At 38.2% G+C, this 17,191-nt stretch overlaps 1 protein-coding gene and 1 non-coding gene across 2 annotated transcripts in view; both read right to left on the minus strand.

Moving 5' to 3' along the window:
- The window catches only part of LOC146157122 (intermembrane lipid transfer protein VPS13D-like), an 84,199-nt gene that overhangs the window by 46,840 nt on the left and 20,168 nt on the right, over window positions 1-17,191 (minus strand). The window contains exons 26-44 of the mRNA XM_083388398.1: window positions 17,008-17,169; window positions 16,013-16,180; window positions 15,248-15,570; window positions 15,081-15,166; window positions 13,491-13,604; window positions 12,881-13,014; window positions 11,802-12,040; window positions 10,118-10,380; window positions 9,111-9,235; window positions 8,314-8,459; window positions 7,681-7,807; window positions 7,054-7,195; window positions 5,008-5,161; window positions 4,242-4,414; window positions 3,663-3,779; window positions 2,917-2,991; window positions 1,653-1,850; window positions 873-991; window positions 108-335 (exon numbers count right to left, since the gene is read on the minus strand). Coding sequence (XP_083244524.1) covers window positions 108-335; window positions 873-991; window positions 1,653-1,850; window positions 2,917-2,991; window positions 3,663-3,779; window positions 4,242-4,414; window positions 5,008-5,161; window positions 7,054-7,195; window positions 7,681-7,807; window positions 8,314-8,459; window positions 9,111-9,235; window positions 10,118-10,380; window positions 11,802-12,040; window positions 12,881-13,014; window positions 13,491-13,604; window positions 15,081-15,166; window positions 15,248-15,570; window positions 16,013-16,180; window positions 17,008-17,169 — 3,093 coding nt within the window. The remainder of the gene's footprint in view (window positions 1-107; window positions 336-872; window positions 992-1,652; window positions 1,851-2,916; window positions 2,992-3,662; window positions 3,780-4,241; window positions 4,415-5,007; window positions 5,162-7,053; window positions 7,196-7,680; window positions 7,808-8,313; window positions 8,460-9,110; window positions 9,236-10,117; window positions 10,381-11,801; window positions 12,041-12,880; window positions 13,015-13,490; window positions 13,605-15,080; window positions 15,167-15,247; window positions 15,571-16,012; window positions 16,181-17,007; window positions 17,170-17,191) is intronic.
- On the minus strand, window positions 14,340-14,414 carry Trnaa-ggc (transfer RNA alanine (anticodon GGC)). The gene has a single exon. It is a non-coding gene; the product is annotated as a tRNA-Ala (tRNA).

Genomic DNA, 17,191 nt, shown 5'->3' on the forward strand with positions numbered 1-17,191 from the left:
ACTTAAAATGAATTGTCTGTATTCGCCTCACGGTTAAATTGCGAAACGCGCGTTTCAAAGAATTGTGGGTCAAGAAAGGACTTTTTGTTCAATATAATATAACCTACCTTTGAAAAATCTCAAACTGGACCCGCGATCGTTTTCTTAAACCCGAATCAGACTGATTAGATCTTATCGGACCCAGCACCGTTGTAAATGAACTTGATTTATCGGAGGTGTTTGCATTGTGGTGCCACCTAGTGTCAATCGCTTGAAAGGACTCGCACGACAGATTGGTCGTTTTGTTGTTGTCTGAATATGCTCGATAGCTCAGTAGTGATTTGACGAAATCCATCCTAAGAAATGAAAGTCTGGTAATAAACGATCCTCTAAAGCTGTATGTATCGCTAGTAGTGTAAGATATTTGTAAAAAAATGTCACTCAATTTTCGAATTAATTTGATGAAAATACCAAGTCAGCCTGCGTAATTAATTGGTAATAAAATCAAACACACTCGTTATAGCCAAGGTGATATTGGATAATGGATAAGACAACAGATTGCTTCACTTATCAGCTATACTCAAAAAGGTTACACAACAGGCTGCCATAAATCTTAAAATTGAACTTTTTTTAGTTAAAAGTATACTCAAATTTATCTTCAAATTGTAAAGCAATGAATAACTTTGTCCCCGCCCAAATATCAGACAATTTTTTTTAAAAACATAACATTTTTAATAATTTTTGTAGGGGTTTAGTCTTTTTTCGAAAGCATGTCAGCGGAGTTTCAGTATAGTACAACATACGACAGTGGCCAATGACGTAATTTCGCAAATTACTTTCTTCTTCCCTGAACTATTCATCGAGGATCAAGCAGTTTATTATAACATACAAACCTCCCGAGTGACTTTGCGTGAGTTTGGTCGGTGGCGTGAGAATCCAACAGCTCAATACTGACATTGGTGAGATGAAAATCCATGCTTAGGCCGGTGTACACTGCTCCCGTCAACACAGTCTTTTAAAGAAATATCCATTTACGCACGCCGTTATGTTAAAAAGCACAACACAAAAGCTTTTGTACAGAAGTTGCCGCCTATAGAAACATAAACTTTCCATCAAGGCCATGATTGTGGATTAGCACTATCGTTGTGCAACTCGCATCCATATAAAAATATATTTTGCCTTTAACTTTGGGACGGCACGACCCAAATTATTTTATTAAAACGTGAGAGTGTCACAGAGGCGCATACGTATTTTTTGTAGTTCAAAAGTCTCATTCGTTTAAAGCTGTTGAACTACAGCATATAAAAAAGTTTACCTCTCAAGCTTATTCTATTGATTTATAAATAACTTTTAGTTTTCCTAAGCTATCACCGACTACATCGGAAGCCATCACAGACTAAACGAATATGTCGATCAATTAATGCAAGCAAGGAAGGCTAGAAAAACACCTAGCCTGCAAACTCACGACTTAATACCATACCGGGGCCGTCGCTTCACTAAAAGATATAGACACGCTCGAAAGGGAGCGAGTTGAGAAACAACCATGACGCCAATGCTCGCTACATTCTGTTAGTACAAGCAAATTAAATTAAGCATTACGCTCGTCGATCGCAAAGAATCTGTGAAACAAGACAACAACCAACACTTACCGTGCGACCGCATTAAAGACGCACCTGGAGTTTAGAAGGCTGTAGAAAGGCGGTGGGCTGCGGGAAGTCCGGGATCGCTTCGCCGGCGTTATGATCGAGCACACCTCGTACCAGCCAGTACTGGGGGTGGTCGAGTGCGCAGTAGACCGACGAGAGACGGGCACAAAGTGACGTGTCGGGAATTCCCTGGTGGGTGATCTCCTTTTCCAGATTGCGCTCCATCTGCGAATTGGAAATGTATAATTAAGCGTTTATGGACTGTTATGTGTGATGCTATTATAATGACAGGACGCTTATCTGCCTTTTATGAAAATCGGATACGAACGATAGAGATAGCTATTAAGCGCAATTTTTCTACTAATTAAAAGAAAGTAGGAAAAGTAATGTAAAGTAAGTGGTGAACGTGCAGTGGCCTTTTCTTTACATTGGCCAAAACGTAGACCGGGAATGCCTGCAATGTCAGTAATTGTTCGGACGCAGTCCTCCATTTTCCATAAGTAGGCGGTGCCGCTACTTGGAGGTAGGTCAAGAGTTGAACTGCGCATCGGCAGAAGGTTAACGTTTTTGATAACGGTGTAATTCATATTGTAAGTGTCAGTGTAAGTAATAATTTTAGAATTTTACTGTTAAAAAAAGCGTTCTTACCCAGGAAAAAATGGCAGGATACTACCTTAAGGGGTCCGGTGAAAGTGCCCCCCCTCAGGGAAGTATATTCTTGCGCATTTTGGTCTAAGTGCTTTATGAATTATTTTATTATAAGCATTGTATTGCTTGTGGTCAAACGGTCAAAGGTCACTGAGCACACGGTGCCTTTACAATGTAGTTGTCCTTACGACACTTGGTGTTGCTGCCTTGTCGCGGTAGGAGCTCGCATTGTTAGGTACTTGCAAGTGGATGACAAATATGTTTAACTAACAGTAATGCTGTTTTTGTTTAAAAAAAATATTGTTTTGCATGTAAAGGTTATACATTCTATTTGAATTAGATAAGAATCCACTTGAGTATCTTATTGTGTTATTAATAAATAAATTTCTGTACACTGATAAAGACTTCGGATCCATTAGTTTTCAAATGCATTTTCTAAAAACCATAGTTAGCAGTTTTTTTGACATGGTGCCATACGTTTTAAGACACTAAATGTTTTTTTAAAGTAAAAATTGCATGTACTAAAACATTTATTCTTTACTCGTGTACTGGTAATTTGCAACCATGATACAGTTAACACGCATTGCAGGTACATATTTTTGAAGTAACAATAGACGAAGATTATTGGCGAAGAAATAGTTACCTGTAATTCAAGTTGAACTTTCTCCTTGAACAGTGGTCTTTTGTTGCAACTGACAACGTAACTGGGAAACTTCAACTCGAACGGATCGCTGCTTTCGTTGCTGAATACGACATTTATTGTCAAGTACATTACAAGACCATAGTTATATTTATCCTACACAGCAATCAAATTCCAGGGGCATAATTAGCAACAGAAACAGTATGGCAGGTGAAAACTTCGTGTACCAATTAATTAATAAAATGTTATCAAATTCCTTAGTTATTTAACACTTATTTTACAAGATAACAATATTCCGTCTGAAGGCATAGCACTTTGATAGCAGTGTTAGCATAAGGATATAACTTTATAACAAAACAAAAAACAATATTTAATGTAAAACAAATTTTTGTTTTTAGAATTTTTGCTAATCACAGGATAACATTACAAAACCATATATTTGTCCTACACAGCAATCAAATTTCAGGGTCATATCATAGTTAACAATAGAAACGGTATGACAAGATTTCGTTTACGAATTAATTAATAGAATGTTAATAAATTCCTAAGTCATCCATCACTCATTTTACAAGATAAACATACTTCGTCCAAAGGCATGGGACTGTTAGTTTCTTATTATGATTGGAACTATAAGAATATAAATATGCAACAAAAAATACTATTTAATGTAAAATAAATTTATATTTTTGTTAGAGTTTCTGCTAATTGCAGGATAATACCTCGTACAAAATAAAAAATAGATTTTCGACAAACCTGTCATCGTGGAGTAGATTTTTCGAGAAACTAGCAGTGTACAGATCCATGTCCATCAATCTTACTTTGATGACGTCAAGCAGACATATGCGCTCACGTGATGGCGATAATTTCTGGGGACAAGGGGAAAAAAGCTTGACTCTCTTAACATTTCTTCAATATTAAACCCATAAGAAATCAACTTTTAATTAGTACGAAGTATAGTTGGCGAAACCATTATATTGAGTTTTAAAAATCGACTACTGTATTTTACAAAACGGCGATTTAATCATTTTTTACTTCAAAAATATTCGGTAGTATGCTGAAGAAAAATTTGGTCTTAAAGTGATCTAAAGGTATGTCATTTAAAAATGCTAGTGTTTAATTACAAAAATGCAAAAGCATGGTGTTACCTTGAACACAGAACTTTTGTCGAATTGTGTTCTAAAATTGTACACGATAAAAAGCTGCAATAAAGCAAAAAACAGCTCTTCTGGTAATGTAATTATTTACCAACGTTCCGGCAACTTATGCAACCTTCGCCAGGGTGAATAGCACTGAACTTTCGTACAATAAATAAGCTCCTATTTACACACCTCGTTTCGCTCCTCTGGCGCGAATATATCTTCGGCCGTTGGTTTTGGTGACTTGGCTGGACTCTCAGGAATTGTGCAAGCCGATATCTCGATTTTATGCGCGGGGGGATCCTGGTGGGACAAGGTACCCGGGTCGCCGTCCCTGATGAATTCGTTGCTCACGTTGATGTTACCTAATACAATGTAGTGCGATATTTTGGTAATATTTTTTCTAAGGAAATGTCTCTACTTGGACTAATTTGTCGTTGTAACAATGTCAATTTGGATTTCTACCAGTTTATAGCAATGTTTTGTTTTTCGATTTGTTCCCAATACTGCTAACCCAGTGTTTCGCAGGCTTTTTCGGCTTGCGGCACCCTACTCAGATATTACAAAAAGTTCGCGGCATCTTTGCTCGTAATTTTGCTGAGTGGTCAACTGTAACGTTACAATAGACGAAAAACAGCACATTACCGATGGAACAACATATCAACGATTTCAATTATTGGTACTTTTATCCTACACAAAAAAGTGTATCAAGAAGCTTACCAATAGAGCAAGAATTAAAAACCTAAAGAATTTGAAATATTTCTTGGCACCCTTGAGCATATCATCCTAGAGTGCCGCGGCACCCAGGTTGAGAACCACTGTGCTAACCAGTTATGTGTTCGACATTTTGATAAACAAGATTAGCGAGTATAGAAAGTACGCACCCAGATCAGACAGTTTTACGCAAACAGAACAGTTTCCAACAGAACAAACAGTTAAAAACTGAGTAGATGCTTACCTAAATTGGCGACCAGCAATCGTTCAGCGTGGCTGCTCTCAGGAATGAGGATGATGGCGGCTCCGGTCTCAATATCGAGTTTCACGCGAGCTTGTCTACAAGAGCTGTCGCGTATGCTCTGGCCCATCGAGGCAGCTCGCATTCGACCCAACACCTATAGTCGTAAATACATTGATGAAACGGGGTACATTAGGCAGTTTTGTTCCACACAGAACTATGAAGTAAGATATGTTTAACCTTTGTAAGTAATACTCAAGAGAATAATAACAAATGAATAATTAGTACCGAGCGGCGTAATCCAGATTTTCTGGTGTTGGCCTTGTAAGTTTATGGATTAGGTACTCAACCTAATAGGCCATTGGTCGACAAACTGTGGGCCGTGGCCCAAATGTGAGCCTTTTAACAATTTTTGGTGGGGCGCAAGATTTTTTCATAATTTTTTTATATAGTTGTGAGCCGCTTGATAGCCGTAAATTTGTTGTACTTTATTTTAAAACTTTGTGTAGGTAGGAGTTTTTATTTTGGCTTATCGTTGCATTACAGAGACAGCAGGCCAAAGCCCATCTTTAAACACGTTTGGATTATTAAAACAATTATTGGAAGATTCGTACAAACTTTTGTCCGTTTCAAGGCCCTACGCATTATAAGCATGTTGCGCCGTGTGACTAATAGAATATACAAAAGTAAAGTATACTAATATACTCAAGGAGAATTAGTATTTAAGTATTTCAACATTAGGCTTCAGCGAATGTTTTTAAACATTATCTGTTATCATTATCGTCTTTAGTTACATGCTTTATTATCGATCATATAGCGTGTTTTCTGATGTCTATTGTGACATCATAAAGCATCTAATATGCTGTACTACCTGCCATCAGGGAATCGTTCGCGTTAGTTAGAGAAGTGTTACATTAGATTTAGAAAGAATCGAGACTACACTAGCGGACTACAAGAAACATGGTTGAACTGACCCTTGAATTTTTATGGGGCCGCGAAATATCAACATAATTGCAACGGGTACAACAGGCAAAATTTTTAGAAAAGTTTGGGAACCGCTGGTTTACAGCAATATTGGAGTATCTTTTATGTGCCATATGCGTCACGTATTCTTTTTATTTAAAGTTTTGCTAAGTTTAAAGAATTAAAAAAAATTTTGGATTTGAACCGCTTATTTGAGCAGGAGTTGAGAAATAACAGGTGTTTTAATGCTGAGAATGTTTCATGACGTCAGGTTATGACGTAACTTTGTGCCTCCCACCAAACAAAAATAAAATCCTGGATCCGCCCACGGTGCTTTCACGTAGTGAGTGGCTTTCAATAGCTCGTAGGGTATTTTGGGCCTTGACAAAAAAAGTTTCACGCGCAACCACTGGAGCCTTCCAGGATCAGTAACAGATAAAAGTTAGGGCGGGTAATTACAATGGAAGCATACCACGCTTTTTAATAGAACTTTACACTTAATGATGCTGTTCAACTTCTATACTTCAGTTCTAGATTTTTTTTTAATGTCGTTCACTTAATAGAGGCCTGTTTCCTCACCCCTCAATACATTAAGGTTTTTATAACACTCTATATCAGCGGTTCTAAAACTGGGGTTTGCGGACCCAACTGCGGTCCGTACAGCAGTTTCAGAGGGTGCGCGATGAGAATTAGTCTAAAGTTTATCAACATTAGGCATTAGCGAATGTTTCTAAACATTAGTCTAGGTTTTAAACAATATCTGTCATCAGTATTAGCCTTTATTTAAGCTTGCGTTTTTTATACTTTTCATAAAGCATCTATTATGCTGTACTATACCTGCTATCAGCGAATTGTTCGCATTAGTTAGAAAGTAGTTAGAGTAAAAATAATCGTGACTGCTCTAGTGTACTACAAGAAACATGGGTCAACTGACCCTAGAATTTTTATATGGCAGCAAAATATATCAAAATAATTGAAACGGGTGCACCAGGCAATTTGTTTAGAAAAGTTTGGAAACCGATGCTTTATACCAAAACTTTACCACAAAAAAAACAACATATGCTATAGTTTCAACAACGGAAATACCTCCTGCAGCTGTTGAAAGTGCTGACAGAAGGCAACAGTCTCGTTCTGGAAGCGCTGAGTGTGAACGTAGCGTATAGAAGACATTCTTAAGCATACGCTGATGTCGAACTTCCGTTCCAAGCCGTAATCGTACTCGTCGTACCTTCGTATCGATTGTATTTCGAACAATAAAAATCAGGCCGGGAAATTAAGTTATGACTTTACATATAGCGAAAATCGTTAGCAAGGAGTTACATCGAGACTGGATTGAAATCCAACTCGGAGATTTCTACTTAAAAAATGGCACTTTTCTAAATCATTAGATTCGCTGATTTGATTATAGTGATGACATCACATAATATATCAGCTGTATCAGAAAGCTATGTTTTTTTTCGAATTATGACATACTATTGTAATATACCACAAAGTTCGAAATAACACACAACCGTAACAATTACTAATAAGGTCAAAATAGCACACGAACGTAAGAATTAAGAGTTTCAGACTAATAGAAGCACACAAAGTTATTTTGTTGCTCATTAAGACAATGGACAACGCGATTTAAATGCACTACTGTTTCACTAATTTAGCTCCACAATCTTCTCGGTCTAACTATACTACTTTCAGCGTCATTTTTATATAACTCACTTGAAAATATCAAAATCCAGAGCTTTTTCACCAGTGAAAGTAAACCTTTCCCGGTAGAGGGCGCCATTAGGACTGACGTCCGATACAGACAAACCTCCAAGGTGACCTTTGACACCCAGTGTGCCGTCTAAAAACAACAAAAAATAAAAATAATAAAAAGCGGTAGTTTTATAAACAGAACTGCGGGTTAAAAAGTATGAAAACCACAGCATGGTTGAGGTAACGGAAAAATAGGTTTAAACCACGATGTAGAAAGAGAAAGACAACTTTTTTGACTGTTGATTTTTTTAGGAAAAGCTCGATTGAACTTTTTTACGAAAGCTCTATTGTACGATGTAGATTAGATGTAGGTCAGTGTATGGTGTGTTTTTTGGTAACTGTTACGCCACAGGGCAACCACATAAATATGTTCAGAAAAAATATAACAAAGTCTTCGCAAAAAATCGGTCAAAACTAAAAACATTCGCAGTTACCTGCGCTAAATTCAAGTCTGTGACATTGTTGATACCGACGAGTAGCCTCACAAACATAGGTGGCTCTCTCTATATAATAAGTGTACGCACTGATGTGTTTCACCAATGATCATCTGCTTGTACAACGTAATAGCTCGGTCATAATCCTAGGTCATAATACCTCGAAGCACGATCTGTGACTGTAAAGCTGTTATATCAGCCTTGAGCAGCTCGTATTCGGCCTTATTGAAAACCAGACCAAAGCGCTTGACCGCAAACTTGATCTCCGAGTTGATGTGCTCCGTCGGTTGGTTCTCGTAAAACGATCTGGAAACATCAAAGAATTAGCATCGTTGATCAAGGCGTAATAAGTGTTGTTAAAGCAAGCAGCATTAAATCACGAGGCACTTGTATAGCTTATTCACACGACGGGAAGAAATCAGCATTCGCCTTTTCCACAGTGTTTTTAGTAAGCAAATAAATGGACTGGGGTCAGTGGTTCTTAACCATTTTCCTTGCTGCATACCCTTTTAAACAACCAATCAGTTCTCGCACCCTTCTAGACTGGCTTAAATAAAAAAAACACTGTTATTTTATTTTTACATATTTAACTGATCACACAATAATACAATATCAAAATGTGATTAAATTTTACATTTAATTGAGCAAAGAAATAAATTACTAGTGATTTCTATTACCCCCTGACTTTTCTTTTTCGCATCAAATAATTTCAACTAAAGTTTGCGAAACCTGGTATTCAGACTTGACTTAAAAACGATTGCAATTTTATCATAATTTATCATAATTAAACTAGTTATTTGCAATAGGTTTATTTTACAAATAGCTTGTTGCTAGTACGACCAGTTTTCAGCGGCGGCTCCAAATTTGCACCAACGTAGTGGAGCACACAAAATTTCCTGCTAATCTTAACAGCGTGTTAGAAACTCGCGTGTTTACAAAAAATGGACTTCACTTCACCTGATGTCGAGTCTCTTGTCCCACGAGAAGGTCTCCTCTGTGTGCTGATCCAGTTGATAGGTCTTCTTGGGTGAAGTTCCGATGCCGAAAAAGTCGAGAAGCACGACCCACGTTTGCAGGTTGATCTGTGGCGCACGCAAAACAGGAAATTTAAATCTTTAAAAACTCTAAACATCCTATGCATACTGGGCATTTGTCACACTGCACTTATTTGATCTGCAAGGGCAGTGTGTACAACATGGTTGGCTTTAACAAGTTAACGTGATGTTAATCGTCGAAAAAATATCATGGTGTATCTTTCTTTCATGATAAACGGAGATTCATTGAAAAACGTTAAATAGGTTTAGCATTTAATTTATGAAAATACTCTATGTTTTCAATCAAAAAGTCGCAAGGCATAATGTAACAGTGGCCTGTAACCTTTTGTCACTTGTGGCACACCTACAAAAAAAAACCTTAAACGACGATAAATACAGCGGCGTATATTCTGTGCAGACGAGGACGAAGGGACTGCTTATGGTTACGCAGTGCCGCTATAGAAAACAAATAAAAAAGTCTGGTTGTACCGAGGCACACCTGGCATGGTCTCGCGAGACACCGATTGTGCAGCACCAACATATACCACATCTCTACAAGTTGATATTCGCACAATTTTCCTTTTTCGACAAATAGAAAAAAAAATACCGAAACACTAGTGGTGGTTAGGATTTATAAAGCAAGTGCCTTAAACAGGTTTTCTGACCATTTTGCCAAAAGATAGAACCCTCTCCATTTGTTGTCAAAAACAAATTTTGTGGCATTTAGATTTGCTAAAAATCGAGCAGGATATTTATATTAGTGTGCCAATTAGAGTTATTTTCTCTTAAACAGCGACAATCAACTTCCTTTTTTTAATCGCTACAAAAATAAATAAGCAACACGCAAAGAGCCCGAACAAACGATTTAGCGCAAACGATGACACTAAATTAAATACAAGAAAATCATAAAATAATATGTCAACTACCAACCTTGCAGTCCAGGGCGTTAAAGTCGATATCGACCCTTCGATTGACTCGGTTGTAGATGTCATTGTAAGCCGCAGCTTTCCCGTCTACCAGAAAGGCTCGAATGTGGACCAAGTTGTGGCCCGAGCGATCAACTTGAGGGGGTTGTTCCATCCGCTGGGGGGAGCTTGGTGGGGTTGGGGGGTCTTCGGGGTCCAAGTCGTGCTCGACGCTCGACGTACGAGTCGACTTGCGCCTTCGACGTTGTGCGGTTGAGCCAAAGGCGCCTGAGAGCAAAATAGATCAAAATTGATTTTTTTGTTTTACTAGTGACCGAAAAAGGTAAAAGCGATTTCAACATGGTTGTGCCAGGAATTTACAAACATAGAGTTATATTTACTTTCATCTTATAATTAATTTTGACTTAACAAGCCCATAACTACACAGTTGCTTTGTATTTAAACGTAACTATCTTCGCCATGTTGGTTTGGTTAAGACTGATAAGACTTTATTTTACAAGTTGTATTAAAAAGTATAAATAAACAAAATAGACACAAATAAGGGCCTCTAAAGGCAAGTATTGGGCCACTTCGGACTTTGTGCTTAGTGTTAGCCTAGGATGTTATCATACAATACAATAGTTTAACCCAGAAGTTCTCAAAACTGTGCGTCGTTTTAATTTTGCAAGGGCGTTGTACAATGATTCTGCATCGACAGTCAATTTGTGTATTTAGACTCAATATTATAAAATTGTAGCACTGTTTGGCTATTTTTTTTTTGTAGAATGACTTCTATTGAAACTCGTGGTTTACATTTATCTTGAGAAAATGAGAGAAAACCCTAGCGTGTTACATGCAAGGAGGTATAGGCAATAAAACACCATAATGCCTAAAGCTCAGACGTCAATAAGAAGTGTTACATTTGCTTTTTGCAAATAGTGTTTTTTGTTTGAAAGTATACCGCTCTGCCTACACGCCAATTCTGTGCAAGACCACAGATCAACAAACTTTTACTACAAGGGCGTCGCGAGGAAATAAGTTTAAGAACCATTGCTCTAACCCTATGAAACTTCCCAGGTCGAGATAGTTCTATTTATCGTAACCCGAATGTCAACTGAAAATGAAAAAAGTCGTATCAGGCATTACAAAAGCCATCTGGTCAGGTAACAGCAGTAATATTGAGTATTTCTAAAGAAAACTCAAAGTTATATGAAGCCAAAAAATCGGCGCAGGCAAAAAAGATTAAAATGGATTTTCTAAAAGCGGTTTTACCAGGTTTTGTGCCAGGAATTCACAAACAGTCATTTTAAATGGAGTTATGCTTACTTTTATCTCAATATTATTATTTTTGAACTAACAAACTCTACACAGTTGCTTCGTATTTAAACCTAACTATCTTCGCCATGTTGGTTCGACTCAGAATATCTTACAATTAGTTCTATTAAAATGTTAAAATAATGTTAGCAGAACAGTCACAATTTTGTAAAAAGTATTGGACCACTTTTGAATTTGTAGTTAGCATTAGCCTCGAATATGGTCATATTATCGACTAACCCTAAGAAATGTCCTAGGTCGAAATAGTTTTGTTTGCCGTAAATGTCAACCGCAATAAACAAAATCATCGATGTAGAAACACCTGCTGCTGCAGGTATCGGACATTGTAAACTAATATTGGGTATTTCTACACAAAAACGGCGCAGGCATTTTACCTGCTGACAGCCCAAATATCTCGTAAGGCCGGAAGACGCCTCCCCTCGCCGTGTTTGGCTGGGTGGCGCCAGATTGCTGCTTCTGTGACGACGGAAAGGAAGTGGAAAGATCGGGGGAGGATCGAGGCTCGCTGGTCGCGAAAGCAGGGCAAGACGTCGAGAGGTAGGTCGTCTTATGAAGCGGAGAGTTTCGTCGAAATCTGGGCCCGCCGTCGGCGCCGTGAGACACCACGATGTGCCTGTCGGTTCAAGGGTGCGTTAATGCTAAACTAAAGCTTGGACCAGTGGTTCTCAGCCGGGATGCCGCCGCACTCTAGGGTGCCATTTTTACCACTCTGAAATATGCCGAGCGACATTTCAATTCTTTAGGATTCCAATTTTTTGTGTACGATAAATGTGCAAAACAACAAAAAGTTTTTCAACTTAGTTGTATAGTTACAGTTAACAGTTCATTTTGGCTCTTTAGGTAAGCTTCTTGACACATTTTTGTGTACGATAAATGTACTGTTTCAATCTCGTATATTGTAACGTTACAGTTAAACCACCTCAGCAAAACTACGAGCAAGGTGTCAAGGTGCCGCGAACTATTTATAATTTCTGTAGGGTGCCGCAAGCCAAAAAAGGTAGCGAAACATTGGGTTAGAGTGTTAGACACTCAATAAGTTTTGTTTGTTTGTTGAATTTCCGCTTTGATCGGTATTTTTATCTAATAGACGGCCAATACATGCGATTTATGTAATTGCATGTTCTCTTAATAAGCACATCGGTCACAGAAAAATATAATTCCTGTAGAGTTAAAACACTGTTTGGGTACAATATGTGACAGATTGCAATGATTTAACTTAATAAACGCGAAGTTTTAAACACTTTGAAAATATTGTACAAATGTATAGCAGTTGTTTTAGTGCTATGTTGTGTAAGCATGGCAGCGTTCAAATAACATCACCATAATACACAAGCACAGTGCACACCCTACACACGCTTTCTAAAGTCCTCGAGAATGACGAAATATTTCTGATAAAATAACGTTTATGTTTACATGTTTAAAGTAGTTGTATTCTAAGCGCAAGTGAAAGTACCTGTGTTGAGAGGTTTTTGGTTGCAGGAGATCTTCTATTTCGAGTGATCCCAGTGATAGATCAAAAGCGGAACCAAAGCGATTTTCCTTTTCAAACTCGCCAGAAAAACGCTCCAAGGTTACTTGAACCAGGCCCTAACCAAATAAGATATTTTCTTTGCCAGCGTATATAGTAAAAAGAAAACCCGAGCAAAACATTGCAAATAAATTATAAATTCAGACTCTTTCTTTTTAAGACCAATCATGTTAAAATTCAATTTTTCTTTGTTTGTGAAACTTTGTTGCTATATATAAAAGTATTAATGACACGTATATGTTCAGATGAGTCAAATGCAACATGTTTAAAAAAAACATATTCCCACAGGGTAACAACAGAAAAAAATACATTTGTAAAAATATGAAATTAAATTTGTTACCGTTTTCATGGATTGATACAAACAAGCAATGTACTTTCATGGTATACTACTAGATTCGTTAAACTAAATACGTTTTGAAAACTCTGTTTAGTTTGAAATCTGAAGCTCTATCATAAGGTTTTGCTTGTCGTTTCTAAACAACTGCTCAGGTTATAGATATGGGACTACGCTTAAACGATTTGTTAAATCACTCACCTGTTCGCCGTCACTCAAGTCGCCGCTTAGTTTAAATATGAGGCGTGGCACAAACAAACTGGCGCTGAGCGGTGTGTACTTCCTTGACTGCACAGGCCCGACGCTGTGAGAAGACTGTGACTAAAAAAAAAAAAAAAACTGATAAAAAGTGATACTTTAGTTGCCTTCACTGTAGTTCAATACGAAAAAACGTCAGTTCCTTTTTCAATTAGTAAATATATTGTTCACTATTGAAATTAATGAAAACAATATTTGAAATTAAAAATATTTTTCGAAGTAAAAGGTACGAAACAAATCCGAGCATTTGCTTCTTTGGCACAATATTCAAGACAATCAAAAAACTTTATTTAGCATATAAATTCAACAAAATCGGGACGGCATACAATAAGCAACACTATCTACAGCGGAGGAATCGATAAAAGCAACGATACAATAAAAAAGTGGTTAATAATAAATACAACAGACTAAGACTTAAACCCGTCGAAATAAATGCTAAGCCCGTTTGAATTTTAGTCCTTAATTGCACAATTCTATTTTTTATGCAACGATTTAGCGCCGCCGTTTTGGCATATCCGTTTGTCGCCGTAGCTCGAGCATCTGACTGTATAAGGGTTAGAAATAGGATGTGATCATATAATAGTCTAACCTAGAAAGTTCTCAAACTGACTGTTTAACAATGAAAGACACACACAAACATATGTGTTTAATAACATCTGTGATCTAGCCCATCGGAAGTTGCTTTATGACCAACGATTACGGCTTCCGTATCAATAGTACACCGAAAAGCCATCGCAGACTCGCCGAATCTGTCGATCTATGATGCAAGCAGAGCAAGCCAGAAAAACAACTGGCCTGCAGTGAGGTTCGAACTCACGACCTCCGGTCAAGCCGGGACCGTCGCTCTACCAACTGAGCTATGCAGGCTCAGAGAGGAGCGAGTCGAGAAACAACCATGCGCCAATACTTGCACATATTGTTAGTACAAGCAACTTCACACTGGGGGATCATCAGTCCGTATCAATCAATGAAAGACAGACACAAACATATGTGTTTAATAACATCTGTGATCTAGCCCCTCGGAAGTTGCTTTATGACCAACGATTACGGCTTCCGTATCAATAGTACACCGAAAAGCCATCGCAGACTCGCCGAATCTGTCGATCTATGATGCAAGCAGAGCAAGCCAGAAAGACAACTGGCCTGCAGTGAGGTTCGAACTCACGACCTCCGGTCAAGCCGGTGTTTAACAGTACAACATATAAGGCAAGCTTTATTGGGATCAAAGGTAAATCCCAAAAAATAACAATGATTGATTTCGAATCTAAATCGAGGACTATAAAAATATGGTTATAAAGCCGCGTTTAAGAACCTGGTTTAGGTCTTACTCTGTCGGAGTTAGGTAATATTCTGATTTTGGTCTTATTCCGACTTTCGGTCTTATTGCTTGGGTCACTCACTCCAGTACTCATTTGTATAAATTGCTAAAATAAAGTAATTCTAAAGAAAGTATCCTAAGAGCACCTATATAATTTACAACATTGGATGGGAGACTGGAGTATTGAATTTGTTCTTAGAAGGCTATTTCCATACCTCATCTGGCGCAGAATAAATTTCCAAACCCGGAGCTTCGAAGATTGGTGGTTCTTTGTTCGTGCGTGGAGTTGATTGAGAAGTCCCTACAGGCATATATCGGTTTAAGAAACATTAAACATTTTTCAACGACGAACATTTTCAACGACGAACACCTAATAATTAACCTGATATGGTCGCACGTCTATCGTGGACCTTGCTTCTGTTCCTGGCGTCATTGTCGGCATCAATAACGAGTGAAGGCGCCGACGCCGAGTGCTGCGGAACTCTCTGCGGGGATTCGAACGCCGAATTCCCGCCGTTCGACAGCGTTTCGTCGATCTCATCGATGTCGCCGCCGAAAGCAACATTGTCGAGGGTCTTTAGCACTTGCTCGTAGGCAAGTTTCGAGAGGGTGACGGTAAGTTCGGACGCGGCCTGGATCGTAACGCACATTCGTTTGTCCGACAGGGGACCGACGCAGCTTTCAAAGGCCTCACAGCATTGCGGGCTACAAAAAGAGTGCAAAAGGTTATAGACCAGGATGCGTTGGTTTGTCTTATTGTTTTTTTAAAGAAAGCGTATTGTTCATGTACAAAAACGTGCTTGGAATTCCTAGCATCTCTCAAAATATAGTTGACAAGAAGTTAAAATTAACCATTTCTCAGTAACTGTTTAACATTTTTTTATTAGAAAGGACGTTAGTCGTTTAACAGTGAGTTTGCTAAAGCGCATTTTGATTTAAGTACTTTATGACCTATTTAATTGTGTTAGCATTCTATTTGTATAAGATATGAATCCACTTGTGTAAGCCTTTGAGTCATTAATACATTCCTGTACACTGATACAGACTTTATTATCGGATGGAATCTATAAGTTTTTATTCCTATAAGCAAGCATTTTTGCGAGCACATCGACAAACGAATTTCATCGCAAAGCAACAATTTTTTTACCTGTAACTAATCGAGCTTTTCTCGGCTGGGGGAGTCACTTTGCAACAACTCCTGCAGTCCAAGGTGTTGGTTGGACTCGGAACAAAGTCGATTTTTCTGATGGAAAGTTGCAAATTGGTGTTGTGGAGGATTTGCAGCTCGTCAGCGCCGGGCTCCATTTGATGTTCACTGAACAAAACATTAAACGTGACGAGCAATAATACATACGTTTACCAATTGAATACTGAAAATATCTGCAATAAATCACAAATAGTTAACCGCATCCTTGAAATGTATTACCTCAATCAGTTCATCATTAATTTTTCCAAGCCAAGTCAGATAAAATCATGGCAACTAATCAGAAACACCCAGCAAGTTATTGTAACACAGTGCAGAATTAGGTTTTCCAGTTCTTGCCATTCAAGCAACCCCAAAAAGGTTTTGTGCCCGATTGTTAGGTTCTGCTGCTAGGTAGCGACCATCATTTATAAATTACAAATATATTTCGCCTAATAAGCTGTTGGTAATTTCACAATTTTACGCGGTACTTTTGACAATAACGTAACGTTCTAACTTTTTAAAAAAGGGTTAACTACAATAATTTCAATGTTCGGGAAATGACTACGCCCAACAGGGTAAGAGTCATTGGTCGCCTAAATCAGGGACGCCAAACTTTTTTTTTATTTATTTATTTTTTTAGTCCAGATAAATGTAAGGATTAACGAGCTGGGGTCGGATGAACAATTTTGTTTTTGTGTTGAAGTTTAATAACTGGTTGTCGAACTAAAACAATAACTGTAGTGAGCTTTATGTTATAGTCGTTCATTTTAATTTTTTATTAAAATTTTAGTATTAAAATGCATCCGACAGCATTATAACTGTATCTTACTCTTATTAGGACATAACAAATAAACCCCACATCTGGCCGGCGAACCGTAGTTCTGTGACCTCGGCAAAGAACAAATCGTGTACAGTACAGAGACAACGATAAACATTTCAACGCGCTTTCCTGGTACCTTTCCTCCTTGAGTTTTGCGATGCTCGGTCCAACAGCACTCGTCGTTATGCCATTGGCACTGGCGCCCTTCTTTGCGGCCAGCTCCTCCGATTTCTGTCGATGACTCCTCAACTTCATGTCCAACACGTCCACGTGCAAAACGTCGAAAGGTTCCACGCCGCTAAGAGTGCATGAAGTTAGGT

The sequence above is a fragment of the Ascidiella aspersa genome, chromosome 4, assembly GCF_963924565.1.
Source record: "Ascidiella aspersa chromosome 4, kaAscAspe10.2, whole genome shotgun sequence".
In the NCBI taxonomy this organism is placed as follows: Eukaryota; Metazoa; Chordata; class Ascidiacea; order Phlebobranchia; family Ascidiidae; genus Ascidiella; species Ascidiella aspersa.